The following is a 15344-nucleotide window of genomic DNA, read 5'->3' as shown; positions in this document are numbered from 1 at the left end:
GCACTGATCATGGATTGACACCTGATAAGACTCAAGAGAGTCGTTGAGACAGGAGAGCAGCACACAGATAAAAAGCTCTGAGCACGGTTAAAAACAGACTGGGATCAAACAGAAGTTCAGGTGGAAGATCTAGGTAGACAGGCCATGAGCAGAGTGTCCTAAACTAGAGATGTAACTGGTTACACACAGTAGTACATAGGAGTCCAGATTACTTACACACCCTACCAAGAGGCTTTGTTTTTACTCTGCTGAGCAGCAACAGTACAAAGACCTGACATGCCTCTCCTCTAGCCCAAAAGAGATATTCTTCTCTCCCCTGGGCATTGTTCTATATTTCCTCAATATGGAGTAATGCAAAGAAAATTTCTGTCTCTGCATTAAGGCAGACATTGTTAGAACGAAGGAAAAAGGAAGTTCTCAAAACTCCCCTTGACAGAAGTTGTCTTTGTGCTTACTCTGCAAGTAGTAGGAAAGGAGTAAGCTGCAGCCCCTATGATGTGCAGTTGGGTCTGATCCATAAGGACACCAGTACCGCATGAGAGAACTTCAAACAAGCACAGTGTTCACTGGGAACAAGGCAACACGTGGCCAGGGGCAGATGATTTCTCAGCTCACTGGTGCAAAAGAAAAAGCAACACAAGGCTATCAGAGCAAATTGTTTTTTGTTTAGTTCTTAAACAGTAGTAACTCATACTTGCTTTTATTTACACGTTGGCTGTTCTCACCCTAGACCACAAGTATAGACTAAAATCAGTGTTTTAAAATTTTTTTCAAATATCTTCCAGTTAACTTTGCTGTTTCTCAGCACCACCACTAGCATAAGGCTGCAATGTTTAGTATGTACATACTGTGCAAGAATGTTGCTTTAAAGGAACTTTGCCTTCTTGATTACACCAAGATAACTCAGAATGTATGAAAGTTCATGTGCTTTTCTAATTTCAATTTTTGTTGGGGTGAAGCCTACATAAAAACATTTTGAGTGGGAAAGAAAATCTCATCCCTTATGACATGCTACAAAGACAAAAGCAAAGAAGGTGAATCTCTTTCTGGAAGATGCCAAGCTGTCTTCAGTCCTTGAATGGCTATGACTGAAGTTGATCTGGCCTATCAGGAACTGATTGTTTAGCAGTATATTTTCAAAGACAAGGATGGGGAGTAAGCAACACAGCCAAAAGTGCACTGCCCACTTAAAGGTCATGCAGCATTCATCTTACACAACAACAGATTCGGCTAGGTGTGCTTCCTGCAGACAGCTATCTGGATACCCTTTTACCCCTCCTCCGTGGAGGTCACTGAGGCAACAGCTACAGTGGGGAAGGCTTTTCAGAGGAAAGTGACTGAGCTGCTACTAAAACAGCCAATTACATGCAGAAAGTACAGCAGCCACAAAAATGTCCATTAGTGCTGCAAGGAAAGCAGCAGCATGTGTATGACCAAAGAGACTCTTCTATGTATGACTAAGTTCTATTTCAGGCATTGGGTTGGGTGCATTTCTGAATTACTTGGGATGGCCCCAGAGAAACCAATCTGGAATCTAATTAAACTGCTTCCGGCTGTAACCTGTTCCATTACTACTGATGTGAACAGGGCAGGGCATACAAGACACAGGCTGCCTAACTGCACAGGAGCTCAAAGTTTGGATGTGGCTGATGAAGCATCCAAAATGTTGCAAGTAGCACACCAGCTCACACTAAGATATTAAAAAAAAAAAAGCAGCTGCAAATCAAGAGGCTGAAGCCCAAAGGAATAGATCAGTCTTAAGAGAGATATAAGAACAGATATTTGCGCCTTCCCTTGTTTATACAAAACACAAAGGATTTAACCTAAGACAGAACTGGACTGTCTTACTACCACACTAATTTTACATGTCAAATAGCAATGAAAAAGTGTCATTCCTATGGTGACACAAACCCATAAGAGCATTTTGTTTTTCTTTTTAAGACTGCAAGCTTCTCAGGGCTGTAACTTATCTAAATTTTGTTTAACACAGGGCTCATTGTGAGCTCTCACATCAGAACAACTCAAGTAGTTTTCCCATCTACCTGTCTCAAAGAGACAGGCACTGGTGAAGCAAGGACTGCCAGGAGAAAGAGGATCCTCCACAGAAGCGAGGCTTTGCCACCCCTTCCTAACAAAAGGTTTTGATGGCACTGCTGCATACACTTGCAATTTCTAGTGTGTTACCCTGCAGTATCACTATTCTACATTGTCTGAATCAGGCTTCTGTTGAAGGGCCTGAGCCAGTGCAGCACTTTAGCACAAACCCAGCTTCAACAGCAGTTTAATTTATCTGCTGTGCTCTGACCAGGGGTGACAGAGGAGCAGGCAAACACTATTTTGTAAGTTCACCTTGGAGGTGAACTTAAGTTACCTTAAGCAGAGGGGCAGGGCAGACAGCTGGGAGTGGTAGTGTCAAACCAGACAGGCAAGATTCATTGGAAATTCCCTGTCAAAGGCAAATCCTTTATTTTGTTGCCATTGGAATTTGTCAGCCTCAGAGAGCTCTCTCAGAAGTTCACATTACTCTGGAAAGGGCTCATCCTGATGGAATAATAAAGCATGTTTACAGCAAGTTTAGTTGGGTATTTGAAGCAATTCTGGGTGCTCTGGACACTGGCAAGTGCCACTTGCATCTGGATTGTCTCCAGGGAGGGATATGAACATATGCAACTGAGCTTCTCTCATAGCCAGAGAAAGATCATCACGCAAGTAACATAATTATCCTACCAGGGGAACAATAATTAACAAAGCTAAATCCTGCTTTCAGACTAACGCACAACTCTTCCAGACTGATAGGTTGCTCTTACAGACCACGTGACCTTGGCACAGCCAATCCAGATCACAACACTGTGTATCAGTACCAGATTACCTTTACAAAGGATCCTTCAAGTGAGCAACACTGCCCATCAAGGCAGAGTAGCCCCTACACCTTTTCCAAACACACCACAGAAACATTTTTGATGACTTCATGATTCTTCCTTTCTTTCCCTAAGCCACTTGGCACAAGGACTAACATACCATTATAAGAAGGCAACAATTTGTAAAGGGCTATCAGGCGTTTCCAGGAGAGACTTTAACCATAGGCCTCTGTAAATAATTTTTATTACACTTTGAAAGTTCTCATCACACACGTGATCACAAAGTAGACAGTTTTCTCAGTGCAAAGTGCTTTGCTGCCTGTTGAACCAGTGTGTAAGCTGTTAGCAAAAGCAGGAAGTTACTTATCAGCCAGTCAGTACTGCCTTAAACACTCATCTTTACTGCAACCCACATTGCCTTACCGTCTGTATTTATGGACTTGTATCCACATCCTCATTTATTCCCAAGCATACACAGCAAACCCTGCACTTCTCTGGAGTATTTGTGAGGACAAAGTCATACACCCTCCAAACCTCTCAGATTACAGCACATCCTTTAACTGTCCAAAACATCACCCGTTTTGGCTGCAAATCCACTTGGATTCTTCCTCCCATCTGGCCGGCTCCTCTATTTTCCCATTCTCCAGCTCCTTTACTGCCCATGAAGAATGTGATTACTTCTGCTTGCAAGGAAGATGATAGCGGGAGGTATGGTGGTCCATCAGGTCAAACTCATCATGGCCTTCCCTGAGAAGCAAATACAAAGTGCAGTCAGAAGTAAATACCCAGGCTGGGAATTCGCCCTTAGCTACTGCACAAGGTATCTCCCAGCAGCCCTTACCTAGAAACTTATCTCAAGGGTTAGCTGTGAGGATCTGACTGGCAGCCACATGGACTGACTACTTAAGGTATTTGCTTGTAACAGAAACCTCTGAGGTGCTTTGTGGGAAGGTCTGCTCAGCCTTGCCTGATGGATTCGAAAATGACAACAGATCTCTCTGTTTCTTTGCCTCTTGGAGAGATTCACTTAACTGATGGCTCATTTGCAGCACTATGTCTATGATTCCAGGGATATAAGCAACTCCTATGACAACAGACAAAATGACAGTCTGCTCTGCACAGCTCTGTTGTGGCTAAAACGCAGTGGATCAGCAGCTGTCTGAACCATGCTCAGCAGCGGGCAGTGTTGAGACACAAGCCTGCATCTGCAGGGAGCAACTTAAACACTCATTCACCTTCCAGACTGCTGATTCTGCTTTTACTGATGTTTGCTGTTGGATATTTTTGTTTGCTTGCTTTGTTTTTAATAATCTAATACAGCCAATCACATACTTTCTTAACATTTTCATATTTTTCCCATTCCATTTCCATTTCTCTACAAAAACATTTGAAGGAAATCAGAGTATATACACAAAAGCATCTCTTGTTATCTCAACCAGATTCTTAGCAACTTGCTGTCTAAATGTCTTCCAGCCAACTACCCAAAAGTTTTGAGGCATGAAAAAAGAGAAGTCACACAACCTGTTAGGAAAAGCTTTGTATTCAAAGGAATTAACCCTCCAAATCTGAGACATGCAATATTTTTCAGAAATCAAGCTAGAAACATTTAAGAACCAAGACTACAGCTGCTGCAAGGCCTGACTGGTGAAAAAGGGTTCACACATACATATTTCAATAAAGATCTTTTTAATATAGTTTAATATTGCAAAGTCTCAACCTAAGAAAAGCTTCAGGAATTTATACTTTCTGATCTCCCCTCTTAAGGGAAAGCAGCCCAGATCATCCGTCAATGGCATTAACAAGCCATAGGAGTCACTGAACAATAGTCTCCTTTATCCCATCCCACGTAATGCAGCACACCAGCTGCTCCAGAGAACAGTCAGACAATGTGCCCAAACATGCACTGAGGCAGTACACACAGAACATTCCTGCCTAGGGTCAGTTTAGTCCCTGAAGCCTGGGATAACTACTTATCACACAAAGTATTTCTGTAACAACTAGCATTCAGCTCAGATCTGGGTTCCTTAAATATTCCCTCCTACTGTCTGTTTTATTGCCCAACGGTAAAAACAAACAAAAGGGACCAAGCTTTCCTTTTACCTGCCTCTAAGACCAAGAGGAATTGTGAGACTTACTGAAAACAGCGCTGGCAGTAGAGATCCCCATCACAGCCATGGCAGCGCAAAGTGGCATCTTCGTTGCAGATACAGCACCAAGGTAACTCATCCTCATCACTATCTGCCCTGGCAAGAGCTGTGGTCGTTGGAGTCAGGCTCTAATTCACAGAAAAAACAGAGACACAGAGTTCAAACCCCAGCAGAGAAAATACAGGACTTTTCATTGTAATGCATGATGGCCACAATGACCTGTCATATAGTTTATTCTCTGCTGATGCTGTCTGTGAAAAGAACTTGCCCAGAGCCCAAGGATAGGCTCCATATGCATCTAGATTGTTGAATAAAACCCCAAGGTACTTCCTAGAATTTAGTTGTGAAACTCTGTTGCTTGGAATGTAAACAGGTATTCACCCTTATTTGGTGTCTACAGCAATTCACTCCCACATTGTCTGTACTGTGTTAAGCGCATGAAGGCCAGATCTTCTGGCAGGCACCACAACAATACCATGTGACACACAATTCCTGCTGTAAAAGCAAGCAATCAAGCAGTTTTGCTGAAAGCAGTTATGGGGGAAGGGAAAGTAATGGGAGGTTGGGTGTGTTTTTCTCCCTGTTATAGAAAGAAAACTGTGGGACAAAGGAAGTGATTTGCCAAAAGGCCTCTACTATTGATTTGTACCTGTGGTTGGGACAAAAAGATCTTCTGAAATCGTAATCTAAATATATCCATAAGGCAAACTATTGTCTCCTTCTCCCTTACAGAGAACTCTTGTGGAACTGAACAGTCATAAACACACTGAGACACAGTGCCTGGACACTGCCAAAGGCAGCTTTCTAATATAATCTTTTCCTAACACTATCTTTTACATCAGTAATCTCAGAAACGCAAGGTGGCATACCTATGAGATGGATGTTTTCAATAATGCTTACAATTAAATAATTTCTTCCATGGGGGATAGGCCTGACAGGTGACTGTCAGTCACAGGTCCATTTAATTCTTGTAATATACATTAGAGAACATGTTTGTATTTCCATAGTAGGCCAGAATCCACTGTAAGCATAGGATATCTTGCTACTAATTCCTTCTTCTGATATTATATGAGAACACAGACAGTGTATTACCGACTAGAGGTTCTATTCTGCACAAGCTGAAAGCACCAGCAAACCTCCCATTTTCTCAGGTTCAGGATGTATGGTACTAGACTGTGGCCTTGTCAGTCTAATTTTTTATATATATATATTCTTTAATATTCATACTGTGAGATCTCTGCTGACTTCTCCAGATTTAGATGACACCATAACATTCAACAGAAAGCCAGCCTGAAAGGAATTGTATTCCAGGGAGCAATTCCTCTTAAATGGATGATTCACAGCTGAGCTCAGGGCTGGTCAGCCTTGCAGAAGCTGCTTGGCTTGTCTGCCCTGGAAAAACTGGTTGGTTAATCTTTTTCTGCATTAAGCCTAGGATACAGCAAACTTCTGCTGCAGAACTCTACTCTCTTAAGACCCTGGAATACATCAATTCAAGAGATCCTGACCAGCTCACTGACCTTTTGCTTTGCTTTCTTACACAGGTTCTGTTGTGAGGGTCCTGGTTGGGTGGTCTGATCTGGAGGAATGTTGAATCCACTTGCTTCATCCAGGGCTGCTTCCTCTGTGAGCTGGTAACAAGAGAAAGCAAGAAGCCTCTTGTTTCAAACACACCTGCAATCCTCATTCTAGGCCCTAAACCTCCCGCCCTTCTTGCTCTCATGCAATAACAGGAGATGAGAAGTCTGAATACATCTTGTTTTATCCAGACAGATGTGAGCTCTCTGCACTAGGAACACTGTGTGTACACTGTGGACAGTCAGTGCAGCAGCAGGGGCCTGTAGCAAACACACTCTGCTTTGCAGCACAACTATCAGCAGACTCTCAACATCATGCTAATCACACGTGTGTGATGTATCAGACACAGCAACTGTCTGATAAACACAGCAAACTCGGGTCTGCCTGCCAAGACAATTCAGAGACATTTTTAGAGAGAAATAAGCTGTGCTACACAGCACACGTGTCATCATCCATGTTCTAACTGGCTAGGGGAGCAGGTGGAACAAGAAGTAAGGAAGTAGCAGCAGAGTGGGGTTGTAAAGACACACACACCACAAGAGACACTAAGCATGAATGAGAAAGACAATGTGACAGACTAGAAGCATTGTTGTCAATCGCCTGCCAAAATAGCTGAATGGCCCATGGGAGCTAGCATTGGGAAAGCATTAGGAGGGGAAGGAGTGAAACTCTTCCGAGAAACACAAACACACCCTCATGTATGCTCATCAGGTAACAGACACACTGAGAGGAAGATAAACAAGGCCACAGCTGCCACTTCTGACCTGTTTTAGCACTCTGCGAATAGCTTCCTCCTCAGCCACTTCCTCATCACTGTCAGGAAGTTTATAGTTTTCCAGTGTAACTGTAGGAGTAAGAAATGAGAGACTGTAACCCACATCTGCTTCAAATCTTGTGCCCCTTATGTACCAGAGACAATTGCTTGTGCTGTGAGCTTGTTTTGGCATTCTGGCTCTGACACAAACAGATCCTTTTCAGGTGCAAATTCCTCAAAAAGGGTGTTACTGTTTGGTTTTAATACTGGAAGAGGGAAGAAAAAAATCCCCACCAAACCCAGAGCTTTGCTTTTAAAAGCTTTGTTAACCTCACCAGAGCATGCTAGAACTACCTCAGAGAAGAGTGCAAGACAAAGCAGTCTGACCTTACAGCTCCAGCCTTTACCCTCAACTTAGATCTTTCACACTGATTTCATAATGAACCAACTTGTACAACTTTATAGACAGAATCAAATCTCAGTCTGTTTCTTCAGAACATAGGAATTAAATGGATAAACACTTCTCAGAAAAGAAATTACTCTGTCACAGCAACTTGATTCCTCTCTTGGCACTGTATTCTCATCTGCTGCTCACCTTTCTCTGGGTCCTCGCCTTTGAGTGCTGCCAGTCTCTTGGCAACCTGTAAGATCTTCTCCTGTCTAGTATTCTCTTCCTGCAGCTCAGCAGCAGCTTCTGCCAGAAGTTTGTTCTTCTCTTCCTCTAGCTGTTTTGGGTCCAGATTTGCAGGGCAAACACAATCTTCACTTTCCCGATTGAGATCATTCAAACTTTGGCTACTAACAGCTGCAGGCAGACACACAGAACATGCTGGTGACTCAGCAGCAATGATCCTTGGGCACAGAAAACACAATAAAAGCAATTCTACAAGAGCAGCTTGCTGCTCTCCATGAATCCAGGTAATAATAGGAGAAGGCATGCCAGTAGGATCCTCACTGTACATGATGAGAAGAAAGTGCTAATCTGTGGTCTACAGTGAGATTACAGAGAAAGCACTGCAGCTAGGAAGATAACGGTATGCCAAATTCCAATGCTTTGTAGCAGTGCACAGGTGCATTAGGAGTAGCAACACCTCCTCCCCAGGGAAGGGTCACCTTAGAGAAATAGAGAGGAGCGATCTGTGTACAACAACCCTGACAACAAGGAACCATCTCCAGGCAAAGACACTGAGACCCAGTATGGAGCCAAATGGCTGCTCTTAGTCAATTTGGTAGTCATAAGGGGGAGAGATGGACAAACTGGACACCCAGCTCACCTCTAAGCTAGATAGGGGGGCACATATTGCCTTCTCAATATAGCACATACATTATTAGATATGAACAGGTCTTTGGAAGCCAAAATAAATACCTTGAGGCTGAACTCTTGGTCTGTAATGCTCATCAATGGCAACTTCCTCAGATAGTTGAGTTAACAGGTCATCTGTCTGCTGGACCAGACTTCTGGTATCAGGAGGCTGGTGTACCTAAGAAACAAGGGGGGAGTTGGGAAAAGGCAAATGAGAGGAAAGTGGCATACTCGATCAAAGGAAAGTTTGGCAACCAAGATCACCCTGGATGGAAGCAGCATAAAAAGATGCCTCCACTGATATTGAGAATCTCAGCTTACAGCTTTATGTGGTGTAAGACTTTCAAGGGCTTCATTTTCACAGGTGCTGAATGCACACAGCTCTAAGAGCAGTCACCCAAACAATGTGAAGTGGTGCTGAATGTATAGGAGTACATGCTGCTGGGTCCCAATCCCAGCTCTGTCACTACCTCCAATGCAAACAAAGTGCCGTTCTCAACAGTGCCAGCCAGCAGCCCCAAGACCTACAATAACATCTGGGCATGCAGATGAAAAAAGAACCATGAGGAAATGATATTCTGGGGATAAGTCCATTCCCATAGGCTTTCAATCCAACTGATTCCTCTGCAACTTCAGACAAACCATGCTGAACTTCCATTTCTGGAATAATTAACAGGATTTTGCCCAGCTGGTGTGCAGTAACGACCATAAGATACAATTAGAAGGTAGGGCTGATAAGCCCCAAACACAGACAAACAGCTCTGAAATACTATGACCACTTAGGTATACAAATGGATTGAGAGTAAAAAACTTAGCAACTATTGTTAAGAATATACACATGAACTACACCTGACATGAAGAAGCACATTGGATTCAAATTGAGGCAGTGAACTGGTAAAGGCTGACCATTTGCTTCTGAAGCAATGACACAATTAGGAAACAGAGATTTTTGAATTAAGCTACCTGGACACAAAAAAGCTGAAGAAGGAAGAACAGTTAACATGCTGGGACACCAGTTACTGTGTCAGCTCAGAATAAATTGCTGACTAAAGAGCTGAGGGATCTTACAGGTCTGCGAGCCTGGGAAGGAGGATCTCTTCCCTGCAGGACAGCCAACCGATCCTCCATCTCCTTTGTGGATGGAATAGGTCCCCGGCCATCCTCCTTCAGGGCAGCCAGCCTAGCTTCAATCTCAGCCTGAGTAGGGATGGACTCTGCAATTCAGAATAACCCAGGAGAAGAGATTATCCTGTTATTGAAAACACAACACTTCAAATTTTTTTTTCTTAAAATTGTATTTCTTTCTGGAATCAGACTCTGAACACCTGAGCAAAAACCTCCCTTGCCTTCAGAGTCCTTGCCTCCTTCACAGTTTATCTCCTAGCCATAAGGTGAGTATTAGAGTAACATCATTTGGCAATCAGCTGACTCTGAATACTAGGGACAAGCAGAGAAATAAGAGTCTTTTAGGCAGTATAGTCCATCTCCTAATGCCAACCTAGACATATATCAGACTGAAGCCCTTCCCTGCCACGTAACAGACGAGAGGTAATGGCCTCAAATTGTGCCAGGGGACATTTAGATTGGGTATTAGGAAAAATTCCTTCACAGAAAGGGCTGTCAAGCACCGAAACAGGCTGCCCAGGGAAGTGGTTGAGTCACTGTCCTTGGAGGTATTCAAAAGATGTGTAGATGTGGCACTTAGGGACACGGTTTAGCGGTGGACTTGGTAGCACTGGGTTAATGGTTGGACTTCATGATCTTAAAGGTCTTTTCCAACCTAAATGATTCTGTAATAACCAGGTAACCACTTTGCAGTGTGTTCTTTCTCTTCTAGGGATCCCATATAATTTTAAAAATAGTTTATTCTCCTGCAAGCACCTCAAGGCTGTCCCAGAACCTGACAGCTGTGGACTGGGATGAGAATCCTCTTCCTTCTCTGTGAGACAAGGCTGGCCAGAACATAGTCCTACAGAGAATGGAACCCAGGACAATGACCCACAGGAAACCTTCTAAAAAATACTTTGGCCAGAGACCTTCATTTCATTCTGCTCCAAGCGGCCTTGACACAGGCTTTTACCCCCAAAAAAGGAAATGAGAAAGTGATTTTACACATTAGATACTGCCCCAAAATTGAGTTGTAGTTTCAAGGGAAACCCCAAGAAGCAAAATTAAACTGGAACATTGACCTAAAATCATTGTAGAATTGGGCCATTGTGGCAGCAGTACTTGGATGCTCTGTCCTATTTTAAGCCTTCATTTCCCTAAAACAGCAGCCTCTTAACACCCAGGACTCCCCTCTCCCTCCAGGTTCCATGTTTCCCAAGTAGCAGCGTTCCCACCCAAGGTATTTACAGTATTCTCTACAACTCACTCGGTTTCCTTTCCTCCCTGAGCCTCTCCAGTCTCTCTGCAATAGCTCTATCCTCTTTTGAGAGCCCCTGGTATCTGGAGCCTGCTCGAACTGGGGGTTTTGCAGCTGCTTTCTGTTGCTCTTTCAGCTGGTTTTGCTTAGCCTCAAAAGCTGCTACACGCCTGTGACAAGGATGGAAAAAAGACATGACAATTGAGAACAGGGATTTTAACCTGGAGATATGAAAACATCCTCTGTGAACCCAACAGAAATGAAACCAGTCTCTCTCATACCAGGCTCTCCAACATCAGCACAATGAGGTATTGCTAAGAGTAAGGAAAACCTTAGCTCACAGGAGCAGCACGCCTGGCACTGCTTCCCAGAAGATATGGAACATTTCACCACCAGGTTCCTGTTTCCAAGCCAGCTCTCATCAGTCACAGATAATTGCAGGCAGGTGGCTTTTCAGGAGTCTATTCAAAAGAGTTCACACCCCACCCCTACAAACAAACTAACAACCCAAACAACAAAACAAAAGCTCTATCCTTAATCTAATTCTGAATCCAAGCAAATACCCACATCGAAAGACCTGCTTTTGCAGGTCTCCACAGGGGAAAAGGAAGCCTAAAAGGCTACTCTGCAGCAGAAACAACTGATTATCGAGTGCAACTTACTTTTTGTAGTTTTCTGGTGGTGACCATTTTGCTGAACTGCTTTGAGATCCCTCTCTGAAAGACAAAACCAATGATTTTTCTGAACTCAAGATACTGACAATACTTCAATCACCTAGTCTCTCAACTTAAGAGGAATCAGCAGACTTTTCTTAACCTCTTGATACAGGCCCTTTCATAACCTCATTAATACTGAGAGCAATCAGCTTATGAACTGGATTAAGATAAGATAACTGCCTGGGACAGGAGGGGATTTAATTTCTAGTCCTTTGGTCCAATTGTTTTGCATTGTGATTTAATACAGTCACCGGTGATCCAAAGGAGGTGGGGCTGAAATACTCTTGCCTCCCACAGCCTACACCTCCCACTTCAGAAAGCAGGTAGACAGTAGTTAGGTAAGACTCCCAGTGTAACTAGCTTCCATGCAGCAGAACACTCTGGAAGTAGCTGGGGCATGCAACAAAAACAGAATTATATAATGCACAACCAAAACAAAATGTTACAGAAGTTATTATATAACCACCATTATAACAACATCTTCTAGCACACCTGAACACTGCACACCACAAGCACATATTGTATAACTATCTTCTACTTCATTGTATTCAGGTTGAGGGGCTAAACTACACACTTAGGGGAGGTAGTTGTAGTTGGCATATTTCACTCATTCTTGGAAGCAACAGCTACAAACACAGCTAAGGCCTGTATAGTAATGAATGAATGTAACATTGTTGGACTGTTTTCTGGTTCTAAGGTTTCAGTTCTGAAATCTATTTGCATGAATAACAACATATGCAGCTTACAGAATGGGGTGCCATCCAGAGGGACCTCGACAAGCTCAGTAAGTGGGTCCATGTGACTCCCATTAAATGATGGGTCCCGTGGTTTAACAAGGCCGAGTGCAAAGTTGCGCCCGGGTTGGGGCAACCCCTAGTATCAGCACAGACTGGGGGACGAACAAATCAAGAGCAGCCATGCTGAGAAGGACTTGGGGGTGCTGGTGGGTGAGAGACTGGACATGAGTCAGCAATGTGCACTCACAGCCCAGAAAGCCAATTGTGTCCTGAGCTGCATCAAAAGCAGCGTGGCCAGCAGGTTGAGGGAGGGAATTCTGTCCCTCTTCTCTGATCTTCTGAGACCCCATCTGGAATGCTGCATGGCTGGCATTCCCAGCACAGGAAGGACACAGACCTGTTGGAGTGAGTCCAGAGGAGGCTACCAAGTTGATCAGAGCGATGGAACACCTCTCCTATGAGGAAAGGCTGACAAAGCTGGGATTATTCAGCCCAGAAAAGAGAAGGCTTCAGGGTGACCTAATTGCAGCCTTCCAGTACCTGAACAGAACTTAACAGAAAGACAGAGAGGGATTTCCTACAAGAGCATGTACTGACAGGACAAGAGGGAATGGTTTTAAATGGAGAGTAGCTTTAGACTAGATATTAGAAAAAAATTCTTTACTGTGAGGTTAGTGAGGCACTGGCACAGGTTCCCCAGAGAAGTTGTGGATGCCCCATCCCTGGAAGTGTTTAAGGACAAGTTGGATGGAGGGAGCTCTGAGCAACCAGGTCTAGTGGAAGGTGCCCCTGCCCACAGCAGGCAGGTTGGAAAGAGATTGTCTTTAAGGTCCCTCCCAACCCAGGCCATTCTATGATTCTGTGATCTACCTGCTATCCGCTCAGGGAGAATTTTTTTCTTCTGTAATTCCGTAGTACTGATATTAAAATGATGAGAAAAAAAGGCCCAGAAGAAACACAGAGAAAGGCTGCCCTGGTTTTTTAATGGCTTTGAAGTTGTAAAGGGAAATCAGAAAATTTCAAAACTGAAACGACTGAATACTGTATTTCACTGTTTCCATAAGCCAGTGAAGATGAAGACCTTCGCTAATGAGAGGCTCCTCTCCTTTAGACACCTGCAGAGCCAGAAAATTCCCCACTAATTGGTGAAAATTCCTTGCTATATGAGAGAAGTGGAAAAGAGGAGTAAGAGAAGGAAGGGGATACAAAAGAATTGGCTGAGGGATTCTGGTGTATACTTGTGTTCTTGTGTTACTTGTTCACATGTATAACCCATGCTGCTTCTGAATTACTTTTTTTTTTTGTTTTCAACAGGCAATCTAAAAGTTATGTTTGCAAATTTTTTTTCTTTGAAAAGCAAACTGATTTTATGCTACAAAATTTTAAATCTTCAACACTGAGGATTTGTGTCACTCCCCACAGAGGTAATAACACTTTGAACATCTTACTGTCAGCCCATTCAACTACTACATTTCTGAAAAGACTGCCAGTGCTTTTAGAGGGGTGTGGATTTCTGGGCAAAAACACAGTGGGGCTTAACCTGGGCTCATCTAGCTAAGATGTCCACAGTAATTCAGTGTCCTTCTGTGAAGTTTTAAACCTGGTTCCTTCTGACTACTCTGCCATAATAGAAAACAGGCAACAAATCCTGATTCATATCTTTGGACTACACAACTCGTAAAACAACAGTTCAGAAACAGCCTGGCTTGAAACTCCAGGGTCCAGGCAGCATCCGTGCACAAACGGAAGGCACAGCTCTCATGCATAAATCTGCAACACAACACTGGGATGTAAACTGAAGATACAAAGCAGGAAACTGTCTTTGGGTGAAGAAACACTCATGCCTTACCCAGTTAGTTTTTCATGACACTGCTTGCACACCTTCTGCTGCGTGTTTCCACAGCGGGGAACAACAGCAGTGAAGCTCCGGCAGCCCGAGCAGAACGACCGTCCGCAGTTCTTGCAGCCACACTGCAGAGACAGAGAGAGGGGCAGGGCAGCACCAACCCGTCATCACACACCCCCACCGCTCTGCCCGGCCGCACGCAGGCACAGTGCCCGTGACAAGGCACACACAAAATAACGCTGGGGCTGTGCTGATTTTTTGTAAGAGAACTGTATCACCAGCTGCTGATGAAGATACGGAGACTTTCGAGAACCAGCACGTAACTCCTGCTGGGAGCTGAGTCACCACTTCATCCCATAGTATAACAAAGCGTGTGCGTGGGAATTGTCTGAGACAATGACCGAATGCTGGATTAGAGGGATGACATGATGATTTTTTTTCTCTTTTTTCTTGTTTTTGTCAGTAATCTCCCATATTTGAAGACATATTGCAACTAGGCACCACAATAGCTCAGTAAGCAAGGACAACAACGCCGGGATGCTGGCCAGGAAGCTGTCTCGGCGCAGGGCGAGGCGGTTCCCGGTTCCCCTCTCGGACCCTCGCATTGTGGGGGCGTCACCCGCGGGACCGGCCGGTCCTGACCCCCCGCAGCCGGACTTGCCTCTTTCTTGAAGACAGAGAACTTGGACGCGCATCCATAGCACCGGCTATCCATGGCGCTACCGGAGGCGCGGCCCAGCCTCAGGCGCGGCGCTGCACGCCCGCTGAGCCAAGCTCCATGGTCGTCCCCCCCAGGTCCCTTGGCTGCCTCAGGCCCGAGGGTCGACGACAATCGGGGCTGGCACTAACGGGGAGGCGCAGAAAGCGCCCGCCCGTCCTCAACACACAGGGATGGCGGCGCACGGCCCGACGGGAGTTGTAGTCCCTCGCCCGGGCCTTCCCGGCGCCAGCCGACGGGCAGCTCTCCGTGGATAAACTACACTGCCCAAGGCTCCGCACGGTCCCATGCCGGGCCGCCCAGGCCACTACCCAGGGCACCA

The 15344-nt window shown here is 44.6% G+C and overlaps 1 protein-coding gene across 2 annotated transcripts; it reads right to left on the bottom strand.

The window, feature by feature from the left end:
- Window positions 1–3085: 3085 nt before the first annotated feature.
- On the bottom strand, window positions 3086–15185 carry ZFYVE19 (zinc finger FYVE-type containing 19). Of its 2 annotated transcripts, none has more exons than XM_027706268.1 (11): window positions 14966–15185; window positions 14308–14429; window positions 11668–11721; window positions 11015–11175; window positions 9709–9854; window positions 8704–8818; window positions 7933–8142; window positions 7308–7427; window positions 6526–6644; window positions 4994–5133; window positions 3086–3605 (listed from the first exon to the last, which is right to left on the bottom strand). In XM_027706268.1, the coding sequence occupies exons 1-11, from the start codon at window positions 15017–15019 to the stop codon at window positions 3533–3535; spliced, it is 1314 nt and encodes a 437-aa protein (XP_027562069.1). In that variant the 5' UTR covers window positions 15020–15185; the 3' UTR covers window positions 3086–3532. The 2 variants fall into 2 exon arrangements, with proteins under 2 accessions (XP_027562069.1, XP_027562078.1); XM_027706277.1 differs by having other exon boundaries at window positions 6526–6636; window positions 7348–7427; window positions 14966–15183.
- Window positions 15186–15344: the final 159 nt, after the last annotated feature.

Source organism: Neopelma chrysocephalum, unplaced genomic scaffold, assembly GCF_003984885.1.
Source record: "Neopelma chrysocephalum unplaced genomic scaffold, ASM398488v2 Primary Assembly neopelma1_24, whole genome shotgun sequence".
NCBI classification, from domain to species: Eukaryota; Metazoa; Chordata; class Aves; order Passeriformes; family Pipridae; genus Neopelma; species Neopelma chrysocephalum.
Note: the sequence above shows the minus strand (reverse complement) of the source record. Positions and strands in the feature narration are given on the sequence as shown.